This window comes from Chanodichthys erythropterus, chromosome 13, assembly GCF_024489055.1.
Source record: "Chanodichthys erythropterus isolate Z2021 chromosome 13, ASM2448905v1, whole genome shotgun sequence".
In the NCBI taxonomy this organism is placed as follows: Eukaryota; Metazoa; Chordata; class Actinopteri; order Cypriniformes; family Xenocyprididae; genus Chanodichthys; species Chanodichthys erythropterus.
The window spans coordinates 36,872,090-36,887,341 of NC_090233.1; the positions used below are offsets into that span (position 1 = coordinate 36,872,090).

At 37.7% G+C, this 15,252-nt stretch overlaps 1 protein-coding gene across 3 annotated transcripts in view; it reads right to left on the reverse strand.

Annotated features, from left to right (window-relative positions):
- The window catches only part of coro1ca (coronin, actin binding protein, 1Ca), a 55,300-nt gene extending 45,563 nt beyond the window's left edge, over nt 1-9,737 (reverse strand). Inside the window, exon 1 of one of the 3 annotated variants that reach the window (XM_067405612.1) lies at nt 6,253-6,368. Coding sequence is in view for 2 of the 3 variants with exons in the window: in XM_067405610.1 (XP_067261711.1) it covers nt 7,135-9,736 (2,602 nt within the window). In the remaining variant the exon portion in view is untranslated. Of the gene's footprint in view, nt 1-3,619; nt 3,750-6,252; nt 6,369-7,134 lie in introns of those variants that run through there. The other 2 variants (XM_067405610.1, XM_067405611.1) reach the window with 2 other exon arrangements.
- Between the last annotated feature and the right edge of the window lie 5,515 nt (nt 9,738-15,252).

The following is a 15,252-nucleotide window of genomic DNA, read 5'->3' on the forward strand; positions in this document are numbered from 1 at the left end:
TTAACGATCAATTAATCGCTTAATCATTATCCTTAATCTCTTAAATTCAAAGCGGATGGGGGTTATCACAATACTTAACCACTTGCTTAATAGTTGCTTAGGAGCTTGGCTTTAGAGTGAATATAGGAATTATGACCATTACTGAACAAGTGCTTTTAAATTTGCTGACATATTAGAAGTGCTCTCTTTTCATAGCGTGAAAAAAGAACTGTTTTACATGAAAATGTGATCTGTAAAATCATAACAGACTCATGTAGTCTTCCAAGGATCCTTCAAATTGAGACAGCCTTCAGGGGTGCTTGATGACGTGGCAGCTGAGAAAGGACAAGGACGCAGCCTTCCATTTGAGAAGCACACAATATGATGCGTAGATCACAGAGTGACATGACATGCTGCTTGGCTAAAGCTATAGAACTGCGTAGCAATCATGACAGTGTTTTCCACCATCATTTGAAAGTTCAACAGGATTTTGGGTATGGTGGGGGGTATAATCGGTAGGGACGAGAGACTAATCGGACACTGTTTTACAGCTGGAGTGCACTTGGATTGGTTTAAAATTACATTTCAAAATATATTAAAATATTATAGTTATATATAGTTATTTTTAATTGTAATAATATTATACAATATTACTATTTTAACTGTATTTTGTGATCATATAAATGCTGCCCGAAAGAGTCATTTCAAAAACATTAAGAATCTTACAGACCCAAACTTTTATATAGTAGTGTATATGAGGAAATATACAATAGTAATAAATATGTTATCAATTAAATATATTTTTTATATGAAAAATGGAAAACTGATGCACAAATCATTTAATAATATGAACCTATATTATATAAATCTACATGAACCAGTCCACTCATTCACTTTCATATCGATAGTGGACATTTCCTTACTGCACGTGTATCTGTTTTTATTTCGACAAAATCCAGATTCGTTGCTGGACTCTAACAGAGAAAGCTGCAGCAGAGAAAAGGCAAAAGACCAAGTGAGTGACAGTTCTGAATGCAGGAGTGTAAGAAAGTGAGCACAAGATAGGGAGAGGGTTTTCGCATTGAGTCAGACAAAGTATTGTAAAGCCATTTTACACTTGACTTAGTTAAAACACCATACATGGCTCAGTTTAAAAATTTCATTTAAATCTTCTCAACAACCACATCCTTCACTCCTGCCAGCCACAGCCTTGTATAACTAGAATTCATTTGACACTATTGGGTTCATTATGGCACCCTGGGCCCTGATATATACAACTACAAGGGTATGAGAATGTTGTTAAGGACGTTCACTGTTGCCTTATCCGGTTTGTCTCGAGCATGAAGGCTAAACCCAGAGGGAAGGTTAACAACATCAAAATTCAACTTAAGAGTTAGGTTGCACCAGCTTAATCTGTCCTGATGTCATCATAGCAGAGGTTGATATGATGTGTTCTAATCCAAATCAATGCACTCTCTAAATGGAAAGGCATTTGAATACATTGAGATGATTTATCTGCAGGGCCACACAGAATGTGCACTCTCTGAACCTTCCAGATTTGGAAAGCCCATCATTCATGAAATCTGACATCCCTTATGCGACTATAAAATATTTTGGCTATTCTCAATATGCTTTCAAAAATCATTAAAATAATCAATGTTGCTTGAATTTATTACACCAGTAAAATCACTGAGCATAATGTGAATACTCTATACCACTATAAACACTTCCATTAATTTTTTTTTTTTTTTTTTGGGCTGGTCTAGCAGATCTTTTGAACATTAAGAATCCTGAAAAATGTATTGCAGCTTAATTGTTTTCAACAATAATAAATGTTTTGTCTAGCAGCAAATCAGCTTTGAGTTTAAGCCACAGTCAACTTGTTTGAAGTTTATTAGCTTGTAGTGAACCATCTTACGTTGACAGATAGTGCTGCTTCCTTCCTAGCTAGACAGGGTGTGGTTCAATCACATGGTGCAAAATGGTGACAGCAAGTTTCTGTTCCCTTAGGCAAGAGTTAATTTGGCTGTCCTCTTGAGTTATGGAATGCTTTAGGTAGCCATGCCTGTAATATAAATCCCACACCTTTCTGACAACTCATTTAAATCATAGTTTTTCCATATTCGCATCAGCCAATCAGTGGTTCAGATACGCAAATGGAAGTCAATGCATCAGCCATGCAAATTAGGCAGTAAAAATGAATAGGGACAGAAGCTTTCAAGCTTCAAAAAAGGACACAGAAGCACAATGAAAATATAATAAAAGTGGACTTATAGTGAGAATAGAATGAGTCCTTTGGGCCACTTTTATGATACTTTCATGGTGTTTTGTGTCTTTTTAGAGGCTTGAAAGTTTCAGTGCACATTGAATGCAATTGTCAAAGTCAAAAATATGCTCAGTGGCAGAAAATATCAACAGGTTTTGGACAACATGAGAGCAAGTAAATGATGAGTGCATACTAACAGCCTGATGAGTCATGGGTTACTCAGAAAGATCCTGCCATTTGCCATTGGGCATATAGAATAGGGATGACACCCCCTAAATCCTCTTCCTACTCCAGGGCAATTGTAATGGAATTTCAGCTAAGATACAGCTGCCTTTCACAAGCTCAAGCTATGAGAATCTCTGCCACTGCTATCAGCTACATTGATTAACAACAGCCAACTATTTTGCAAGTAATCAGGTCTAACATTACAAAAATCGTTAATTGTGTTCGACTTGAAGCGGCGTTGCTCAGAATGTTCAGTGTATGTCACCATACCCCGAGAGTGTTTAGAGAGCAGACGGTTCCGTATGTTTTAGAATTTTACAGAAGTGCAAGAAGACCTGAGAATCTGCATGTTCTGCAAGACTCTGAGCGAGTGTCGAATAATCATTAGCATCCCTAATAAGTACATAATCAAATTCATAAATATAACAATTTTAAAGTAAAAAAAAAACAAAACAAAAAAAACTACATACTGAGTAACAGAAACAATCTTTGTCATAGAATACACTTGTTTGTTCACATTGAGTTGACAGTTTGAAGTATGAAAGTTCTTGTTTCATTTATTTACAAGATCTGAGGTGAATAATCCATTGTTGCTTTCAATACAGCTATAAAAGGCCACACAAAGCTCACATTTGATGCTTTTAACATTAAATAAAGCACATAAACATTATCTGAGATTATCATTGTCATACTTTGTTGTTGTTCTAGCCGCAACGTTGCAAAATACAGAAATCATTTCTAAAAAATAATCATTGCGTATCGCCGTAACGTCGAGTTAGGACAAAAACTTTGATTAAAATGGAATAGATATCTTTTATCGCGTGTCGCCACCTCACATCCGGTTAGGTTTTACAAGCGAATACATATGCTGGTTAATCTTTACCCGTTTAACCTGTGAATTGAGCTTTAATGCATAAATAATAAGCTTCTACACATGAAACTCACAACTCAGATGACCAACAAAAAGAAAAAAGGTTGAGCTGTCAAAACCTCCATAGCAATTCTAACCTGCTAATTGCCGTAAATGTCACATAGGGCAAATCTTCCTCATTATAGAAGTTAAAATGAGTGCTCAAATGAGCGAAAAGATAAATGCTGTTTAATGATAGCTGCAGGTCTTGAAAAAGGGTTGCATTTAACCCTGCATACCTGCTGATGATGAGCTATCCATCGCAAAACTCAACTCTGACGCATGCAACCTAAAGGACGTGCACCAAACACAGGAACGTTATCTTGACTGGTAAATGTGAAATGTGAAACCTGAAACTGTCAGGTCTTTAGAGGAAACAAGACTTCCTTAAAACTCTCAACAGATTCCCTCTGCCTATATATGTCCAGTTGTTCCTCTCTATCTCTCTTACACACACACACTCCTAAAGCTGCATCCTCTCCAGCCTTGCGGCAACTTCCTGCATCTCCTGACTAATTTTACCCAGCATCCTGACCCATTTCCCAAGGAGCACAAGGAAACAGGCAGAGAGTAGACCATGCAATGACGTCCATATGCATAAACAGCCTGATGCATTCTGACGGCCAGCCCAAACATTACCATGTCAAAATTTCAGTGTGGCCTCAAGCTATATCAGGCACCAACAATGACCAAATAAAGAACAAAGACTGGTCTCTTGAAACAAGGAAATAAAAAAGGGTTATAACTAAACCATAATGTACTTTCATCCATGTACAATGAGTTCTTTTATCCTTCTCGTTCAATAAAAAAATTAACTTAATACATGAAATCCATGAAATGGAATTGTAAACGTAGTCAAAATAACCAGTCTATAAATACCGCAAACAGACAGCATCAATCCAAATATATATCTGGAATTTCTTAGATTTCCAAAACTTTTTTATGCCTTAAAATGTGTCACAGTATTTGAGGTTTCACTTTTTTATTCTTTCCTGCTGCCTGGCAAGTTAGTGAGTCAAACTGAAACAAGCCAGACAATATTACAGTGTGGTTGACACATGGGTAACCACAGAAAACCCTGCATGCTACATAATATTAAAGCACTAACCGGGTGTAGCAGCCCAAACACTTGTTCTCTGCCTCTGAGATGATTTAAGGTTAAAGGGATAGTTCATCCAAAGATTTTGTCATCACGTACTCGCCCTCCCTCACATTGTTCCAAACCTATGAGTTTCTTTTTTTTTCTATTGAACATAAAAGATTTAAAAAAAAAAAAAAAAAAGGAAACCAGACAGTTGACGGTAGCCATTGACTTTCATAGTTTTTTTTTCTACTATGGAAATCAATGGCTACCGTCAATTGTCTGGTTACCAACACTCTTTAAAATATCTTCTTTTGTGTTCAACGGAAGAAAGAAACTCATACAGGTTTGGAACAATTTGAGGGTGAGTAAGTGATGACAAAAATTCTCATTTTTCTATCCCTTTAATACAAGTACACTTTTTTCAGGGACAGACAGTAACCTGAGGTTGAGTCACGCTGAATGGAACAATGATAACCAAACTACCAAAGGCTATTGTATTTCTAGTTGAAATTATAACATTTTTGCAATCACAAAAAAGAAAAGGGAAGGCTATAAAATTAGCCTTCACATTTATCTGTTTTTTATTCAGATTTTTTAAAAATGCCCCAATTTTATTATTAATCTCAGCTCTGTTTTACATTAAACATTATTAGAGACCCTGTCAACTGTATGACAAGACCAATTGTGTGAAGTCAACATGGCAGCACCAATAAAGGGGTGACACACTCCATGTAGAATAAAACAACTTTATCTAAAAGACTGATATGACTTGACTCGAGTCTTCATCTCAAGTGTATCATCATTTCAATGATATTTAATAAGTTCTGTTCATTTCGTAGTAATTTAATTGTTAAAATTTACACAGTGTGCACCTTTAAGAAACCTTTCAAACAGACACCACATTGTATTAAGTTTCAAAGATAGTTCATAATGCATCCACCCTCTCAGATGACAAGATAATCCACACCTACACAAAGATCAACCAATTGATTTAAACGGGTCTTGGCCAGGCCCCTGATATAAATCACATTATATATCTCTACATTTTCCTCTGCATACTCATTGATTTATTAAAATAACTTGATGACTCTGCATATCTGCTGGAGATCACTTGTTCCTAGGCTTGACACTTCTATCTGATACCGATATAAACTTTCAGTTTTGCTCTGAGCAGTGAATACAGGACAAACCAGACCAGACTGACAGTTCCAACAACTTACTTCAGCAAACAAAGATAGGAGTTGCCAAAAAATTAAGATAGATCACATTGGCTTGTGTGGCAAATTAAAGTGGTTAAACTTTAGCCTTATTTGCTTAGTGATCACTCACTCTCTGTTCCTGTAATCTGATAAACAAACAAATATTCGTACATTTCACACTAGTCATTTCAAATCAAAAATTCTAACATTCTATACTAACATTTAAAATTGAAGAATTCTAAGATTCTCTATTACTTTTATTCAAATATTCAAAAAATTAAAAAAAAGAGCAAGATGCAGCAACTTTGGCTTCCCACGCTGTTAAACAGAGCCAAAAGGGTTGCTTAATCTATCCATACAAATCAAAGCATTACATATTCCACCCTGAAAGCATGTCAGATCAGATATGAAACATGAATTTGTTAAAGCAATCCCCTCGTTTCGAGCACTGCAGATCAGCCCATCTGGCCTGATCCACGCTGCCATGATCCCTTCGCATGGACAGATTCTTAAACTTACGCACACCAATACAGCCTTTGCCTCATATTATAAAAATTAGGTGACAGATTGAGTTTAAGCCTATTCTTACCTTCTCAGCTGTCGTAGAAAAAATATATCCAAGCCCGACTTTAATTTTGTTCTTTGGACAGCTTTCCCCAGCAGCACTCCCTGATCGCGCGAATGCTCCCTATGCCTCTGCCTCACTCAACTTGTCCGAGACTCGCCGGAAGCCACGCCTTGTTTTGTTTTCTCCGCCCCACGAAGAACGTGATTAGATAAATGGGCAATGAGTGGCGTCAAAGATCACCAATCACAAAACATAATAATCTTAGCCCTGCCCATTCGGAGGGTAAACAGGTATGAACTTCAGTGTGGACGACGTGACTGCGCGCGTACTAGTAGAACCAGTTTAGCGTTGCGGACGTCATTGCATATATTGAAGTCAGTGAACATTAGGTTATGTCGATTAGTAAGTTGATAGTATCATAGTTATGACACAACGAGCTCTAAACACAATTAACGTTGGATCGTTATTTGGCTTTTTTTCCCGACTGTGATACAACCTATATGTTGATGTTGATTTTCCTATACTGATATTGCCACAAGATGGCACCATTATGCTGAAATGCACAATTTCATTGTTTGTTGCATGCAGATAGATAGATAGATAGATAGATAGATAGATAGATAGATAGATAGATAGATAGATAGATAGATAGATAGATAGATAGATAGATAGATAGATAGATAGATAGATAGATAGATAGATAGATAGATAGATAGATAGATAGATTTGCAATACAAATATGATTAATTGTCTAAATACAATAATATGGTACTACACGCATGATATAATATATGTCTGGTTTAATATGAAACCAACACAGAGGGTTCCTGCTCCATCTCTCTATCCGCCAAGCAAGGGGTCCTTGCATTACATTAATAACATACTTCTCAGAAATGTTCCTACCTTTTCTCACTGAAGGTTTTCTCTCTAGTGCTTTGTCAGGTGATTTCTTTGGTGGATCAAATGCTGCTTTCATCTGTGAAACTTTCACAGACTGTGTTGGATCTAAGGTTAGATCAACCCGGACATCAGCTGGCTTGGTCCACTCTTTCATCTTTTTCTGCAACTCAATAGTTTCCTTTATCATATCCGAAACATGTCTTTTCTGCGCACCTTGAGGCGTTTCCATGATGGTGGTCAGGTTGCTTTCTATTGCAAGCTTTTGGTCCAGCTGGCTTAAATGTTTCTCCTCTAACACATGAAAATTTGTCGACAGCTTGTTCTGCTCTTTATCTTGTTTCTCGTTAGCTTGCATACTTATTAGGTTGCACATGGAGGAGGAATGTAGCACATCTTGTGCAGCAGATGTGTTTGCTGTGCTGTCTGCTAATGCAGTTCCTGCAATACAACCATCCTGGACCTGATCATATACATCTGTCTGGTTTAAAACGGAATGGGTTGGTGCATTTGTTAAAATGTTCAAAAAACATTGCTCTTGGAGTTGAGAAGAACCAGACAGAGTGACTTCTGTTTTCTTGTCCATGCCTAGCCTGTCATCTATGGGACTTGAAGCTGTCTCAGGACCAGCAATGAGCTCAGAGATGGAACTATTTGCAGATGTTTCCTTACACACATCCGTTTTTGCGCTGATGGTATTCTGATTAGACTTGCTGACCTTGTCTCTCTCCGTTGATGTCAAGTCGCCCGAGTTAGCGCTAGCATCTCCCTCCTTTCTCTGCTGTTTAGTAGCATCTTCTACATCAATCACTGCACCTAAAGAAGATGTACTTTTTGGATCCATCCTATGAGTAGTATCCTTCACCGTCTCTGGAAAGGTTTGTATCACTACATGTGGACTCGTTTCAGCCAGAAACCACTCTAGACTTATCTCTCTGTGTACTTTGGCCTTTGCTGAAAGAGGGGAATCCTCTTTTTCATCTTTTTGCATAACTTGAACATCAGATTTAGAAGGGGGGTATGAATCAGTAATGTTTTCAGAGAATGTAATACATTTCTCATCTTCATAGCTTTGTAGCTGGGGATTGTTTTCACCCAGCATACTTACACTGGCAATATTAGATGTCACAAAACAACCCTCTTCCGTTTCTGTTCCACGCAGAGAAAGATCTTTTATCTCGGTTTTCTTTGCATGGGAACGATAGAGACCCTTTGAAGCAGATTCCAGATTTTCACTTTCTTCAGTCTCTCTTATGCCATCTTTGTTTTTATGACCTCCAGCGGGTGATCTCTCAAGTGAAGGTTCCTTTGTCCTAGGGCTCTCCAAGTCTGACACATTAAATTGCCTTTCTTTCTGAAGCTCATCCTGTGTGAATTCGCCTGCAGATATTTGTCGATGGCTCTCAGCGTGACCCTGAGGTGACTTGGATGCCACTTCTAAGGGGCTGAGGTCCTCTGGGCTCTGCGCTCGTTCTAGGCTCACAGCTTTTTTTTGTAAATCCGCACCTGCCAGCCATGAACTAGTAAATCTGGTCTTCATGACATCATCTGTTGGCTGACACCATGTAACGTTTTCTCTGGCTTCGCAGACATCCTTCATTGACCGCCCCTGGGTTTTGACGTTCTTCGGGGAAGATTGTTCCGCGTTTAAGGTTTCTTTTACAATCTTATCTGGATTCTCTGGCGGCTTCTCCCTTATTCCTTCTTTGACTAGCTGAATTGCCTCAGTAATGTCCTTTGATGTCTCCGTTTGTGAGTTCATCATGGGGTTTGATGTGCTGGGCTTGTTAAACGGCCTCTTGTTTTGTGATTCAGTCATGCTGGTCTTCAAGTCTACGATTTCGGTAATGAGCAAAGCTTTGTCTTGAACCGTAAAGTGAGCGGTGGGGTTGGCGTCCCCACCACTTGATTTTGAAATGTCCTTCCTTTCCAGACTCTCCAAAGTAGGCCCTGTATTTGTTAGGCTAGTATCACAGGCAGCATCAAAATCTAGTTTTCTGTCCCCTTCCTGGCACTTTAGCTTGTCGTCATCTCCACAAGCAGACTCCATTTCGTCCGTTACATATGAAGCACAATTCTTACTCTTGTTTTCTCCTTTGCAAGCACTTTCAACTTTGTCTTTACCAGGAAAGTCACACCCGAGGTTTTCCTGATGTTCAAGATAGTCTTCTAGCATACTCTTCAAGTCTTTTCTCTCGTGATCAGGTTCACCAGCCTCCCATGTGCCTTGCAGGCAGCTGTTAGACTGTGTGATTCCATTCAGCTGCTGTGGAGCCAGCAGTTCAGCTCTGCCTTCCTCGCTACTCTTTCTTCCTCCCACTTTCTCGCCATCCCCTCCCTCCACAACCCCCCCATCCGTGGGAGCACACACCTTATCATGAAAATCCAAACTGTGCTCTGGTGTAGGTGATGGTAACTCCCTGCCTGGGCCTCCATCCAACCTTCCACCGGCTGCTTTCTCCTCATCTCTCCCTACACCATGAGTCTCAATGGTTGGATTTCCTTCCTCGGTTGCCCCCCCAGGGTCTGGGCTTGGTCCCTTTTCCTCTGGTCCTGCAGAGCTGTTGTCCTGCCCTGGCTCCCCCTCCTTGCCCTGATTTTGTCCCATTCTGTGGAAAAAAGAAAGAGAGAGTTATTGGCAGTGTATTGTGGTGGACCACAAGATGTTGATGATGGCATGACTCTGGCATGCAGGTTATGTCTGTGTTTATCTGAAATTCTCCCACACTTTTACTCCCCTGTACACAATTTTATGCTCACTGTGTCTTTCACCTTTCTGTCTCTACTTGTCATTTCAGATGAGCTCATTCCTGTAATCACAGTCAAACTGACATGTTTTTTTTTTTTTTAACTGCTTCTTTTTTTTTCTTTTCTTTTTTGCTCTGTTTTCCTTGTGATTTTTTAATGGCAATGAAAGGCTCTTTGTCTCTGGTATTAACTGCTAAAAAGGAGTGGATGAAGTACACAAATCTTGTACTAGAAAATACAGATGACCTGCTGAAATATTACCGGTAGAAGTTGAAGCACTCCTTTTCAATTTTCACTTGAGTAAAAGTACAAACTTATACTCCATAAGCCAATTTCTGCTATGTGAGAAAAAAAAATTAAATCACTGAATCATAATTTCAAACTTACAAATTCATAATTATTACACAAAACATCTAAATTATGACATACTAACTTAATAGTTATGAGGGGGGAAATGACTTTTGAATGAGACAAGACCAATTCAGTTGCTCGTGGATCACTGAATCGAATAGTTGTTAATTGCTGCAGTCGGATCGGTCGAATCCACAACTGAATCGTTCAGTGAGATTTGTGAATTGCATCGAAAAGAAGTGGCTCAAAAGAATGATTCATTTACAAATGGGATATCTTGTCCTTACACGTCTTGATTGTTTTTCACTTTTCCAGACATTAAAATCCTTTTATTTATTTTTTTATTTAAAAAAAAAAAAAAGTTAAATACTTGAGCAAAGTAACAGAGTAAAATGGTTAGAACTATTCACCATTGTGCAAAACTAACCAAATGAAACAGCAGAGTGTATATTACTGAAACCTTGACTTTGGTGGGAACAGTGTTTCCTTCCTCAGTGTCTTGTGACTACAGCATATCTGAGTAGCCATTGACTGTTCATGCTTGTCTCATTACATGAACTGTTCTGTCAGCAAGAACACCAGGAATTAAGATTTAAGTCACAAGATTTTGCAAGAATTCTCCAGTAAAACACTGTCAATCTTAGTCCTCACATGTACTGTACATGTTCATTACATCTATCTGTCTATCCATCCATCCATCCATCCATCCAGAAAGTATATTTTGGGATAAATATTGACTATAATATTCTTTGTCCCGAATAAACATTTAAAGCAGTACATTTTAGAGTTAAAAGCAATCTGAAAATTTTTTCGTAAAAGAGTGGCATTTGGCTTCTCGCTGCTGAAAGCATGTTGAGGAAGATGAGTGAGTCAGGCGATTCAATCCTGAGACTCACATTGGTTCATAATCCTGCGCTCTGTCACACATCATTTAAAGGGCTTACAGGCTCATGAAATCCACTGATGAAATCTTACTTTGAAATCTATCTATTTCCTGTCTGCACATCTCCTCTTATCATCTGTCAATGCCTCCTTTCTCCCTGACCCAAAAGCAGCATGAACATAAAAGAGAAAAAAAATGTAATTTATGGATTATTTATGTCCCATTATTTATTTATTTATTTATTTATTTATTATTATTATTAATTTTTATTAATTAATACTATTGGTTGTCTCACTATTTTGTCTCACACTTTGTGATTTCACAGCCATTTGATATAGAGCATATTTGAAAGACAAATATTTTTTTCATCAAGGACACATTAAAGTGATCAAAAGGGACAGTGAAGACATTAATGTAATAAATGATTTTTATTTTAAATAAACACTGTTCTTTTGAACTTTGTTCATTAATGAATCCTGAAAAAAAATGTATCACTGTTTCCACACACACACACACACACACACACAAAATATGCAGCACAACTGTTTAACCCACTGGTGTTGTTTGGTCATTTTAGCCCAGAAAAAAAAAATTTAATTGCTGTGTGATCACAAAAATTAAAAATAAATAAATACATAAATATATAAATTGTGGACTTAATTCGAAAAAGCTGAATGGTCATAAAAAATAGTCACACTTGGGTTGTTTGCAGTCAAAAATGACCGCCTTGGGAAATTAATGGGAAATAGGCAAAAATACAGAGATTTTTTTTGTTTACAATCTACAATTCAGCCACGAAGCAGAAAAAAAGCACACAGCAGTGAAGGGGTGACACAAAATAGACACACCCACTCAAACACACCTCATGCCGTTCCACACCCGTAAGACCTTCATTCATTTTCGGAACACAAATTAAAATGTTTTTGTTGAAATACGATGGCTCCATGAGGCCTGCATAGGGAGCAATGATATTTCCACTCTCAAGATCCATTAAGCTACTAAAAACATCTTTAAATCAGTTCATGTGAGTACAGTGGTTCAATATTAATATTATAAAGCGATCAGAATATTTTTGGTGCGCCAAAAAAAACAAAATAACGGCTTATATAGTGATGGGCGATTTCAAAACACTGCTTCATGAAGCTTCAGAGCACAATGAATCAGTGTGTCGAATCAGCTGTTCGGAGCACCAAAGTCACGTGATTTCAGCAGTTTGACATGCGATCCGAATCATGATTCGATACGCTGATTCATTTATGCTCCGATGCTTCATAAAGCAGTGTTTTGAAATCGGCCATCTCTAAATAAGTCCTTATTTTGTTTTTTTGGCGCTCCAAAAATATTCTCGTCACTTTATAATATTAATATTGAACCACTGTACTCACATGAACTGATTTAAATATGTTTTTAGTACATTAATGGATCTTGAGAGAGGAAACGTCATTGCTCCCTATGCAGGCCTCATGGAGCCATCGGATTTCAACTAAAATATCTTAATTTGTGTTCCAAAGATTAACGAAGGTCTTACGGGTGTGGAACGGCATGAGGGTGAGTAATAAATGACAGAATTTTCATTTTTGGGTGAACTAACCCTTTAATAAAAAGAAGTATTTATGTCTAAAAACAACTAGAGAATACCAATTCATCAGTTCAGTTATGACGTAAACGTGACTGACTGAAAGGGAACTAGTGGATACACCACGGCATTACACACATTTTACTCTCACCAGATGGCACTAATATGCCTTCAAATTGGATTTTAAAGGCATTGTCTCTGTTTTACTATGAAATACTGCTTTATCTGAAAAGTAATAAAAAATATTAGAATTTTTTGGATGGATCATAATTATTGCATAAATATGAATCGGTACCATGAAATTCTCTCAAAATACAAAAGAAAAAATATTACTAAACAAAAATATATTATATTGATTTTATTGAAAATTAAAAAAAGTCACATTTCAGGTGTTCAGTCACTTTTGACTGCAAACAACACAAGTGTGACTCCCAATGAACAATACCAGAGGGTTAAATGCAGCTTTGGTGAGCATAAGAGACTTCTTTCAAAAACATCTTACCAACCAAAAAATCTTAGCAACCCTAAACGTTTTAACAATATCTTTTAGGGCTTAAGTTCAGTGAAAGTTTTATTTTAAAAATTGGTCTTGCATTTCATATCAGAATTCTATTAAATAATGTAACTAACTCTATTTTATTAACCTTCATGAGGATACAAACAGCACACAAATTAAATTGTTTTGAGAATCATCTACTTAAATTTTAAAGGTGCAAAAGAGGATCTTTTCGTCGACTGAGAAACCAAAGACTGTTACTGAGTTTTTGAAACGAACGCATGCGTAAGAACAACCCCCCTCCTTCACAGCTCATTTCAAGGGAACGCCTCCCAAAAATCGTGCATTGTGTTCCAATACTCGCGAGTACTGGAACTCAAGTTTTTACCACTGGCATTCTCTGTATCGTGTTAGTGGATTCATTATGTCGGATTCACCGCAGGTTACTCATAATCTGCAGTTGTTACTCCTGTCTCCTGACAAAAACATTGCATTCGGCGCCTGTGGAGTGTGGAAAGTTACTGGAGCGCGGCTGACGTCTCTCACAAGGAACGTCACGGCAGTGATTGACAAGCCAGAGGGCCAATCGTTTATGCGATGATCGCGTAAACGATTGGCTGATGTTTTTAAGGCCCTACCTCGTGCACAGATGATGTATATTAATATTATTCCTTTCAGTGCACCTAATAAATAGTCTTTCATCAGTTAGTAAAGACAGTTTCAAGTAATATTGCAAAAATGTATAAAACAAAACATCCTCTTTAGCATGCTCTACTTTTAGCAAATGTATAAATTATTTACAAAATAAAGGAGTCTTGACAATGTGTTTCATGTTCATCTGCTTCACTCTCTAGTTCTTGACAGCCCTCACAAACATTTAACTCACACTCAGAACTGGAGGCGCCCATGTCACAGTTCAGCAAAGTTGAAACGTGGTTACACAGTGTCTTTTTCAATTCTGTTCTGGGACAGACTAATAAACAACTGATTTTCTCACAAAGCCATTGCATTGTCTCATTGCTCAATATTAAAAGCTCATTTTAACTTCCTCTAAGTTTTATCTTTGTAAGATCTATTTACAAATCAGACAGTCATTGTTTAATGGGATGGAAGCATTAATCATTCATCAAACTTTTACCAGTCCATTTTCCTCATTTACTTATCTTTTAAGCACTTCCGGGCATGACACGATTCCCCGTACAAGGCCATCTCATCCTAAGCCTCCACAACTGCTCCATTGTGCTGTATCCGTCACCCTGACACTTAAGGCAAGTCACTTGATTTCCTTGTGGCTCGCTGCCTCTCCCATGTATGCAGACTCCACAAGGACTGAACAACAACTACATGAAACATCTCTCCACTGTCTCAGAAAGTTTATTTGCTCAATGAACAAGTGTTTAAATCAAAATCCGATCAACTTGTCCTGCTCAATGGACGGTACACCACGGAATCAACTTCTAAGGTAACAATTTGTCTCGAAATGGATACTCACCGATACTCCCGTGACTGCACCGTAACTCCAGGACAAGACCACTCTTTGTTGGATGGATGGATGTTCTGGCTGAGTTCTGCTGGCAAATGGGCTTTTATTACTCTCTTGTGATGTCACAGTCACATTTGCCTAATGCAGTAAGCTAGTCCTGTCCCTGTTTAGAAGCACAACAACTTTCAGATTCAGTAACTATATATTTAAAGTATAGTAGCTCATCCAAAAATTACTTTTTTGTCATCATTTACTCACCCCATAATCTCCTTTCTACTGTAGAACAAAAAAAGAGATGTTTAGCATAATGTTAACACTGCTATTTTCCATAGCATGAAAGGGGATGGAGACCAGGGAGGCCGAAAATGAGAAAAAGCACCAAAAATATATATATATATATGACTTGGATATTTTTGTAATAAAATTGCATTATGAGAGTCATTGTCCATGCTACACATAAAACAGAGGTTCTTTATTGGCCTCTATGATTCCATGAAGAACCTTTAACATTTAAGGAACCTTTCCAGCTGGTTCATTACATTTTTAAAATGTTCTTCACACAAAAAAGTTCTTTGGGGTACCAAAAA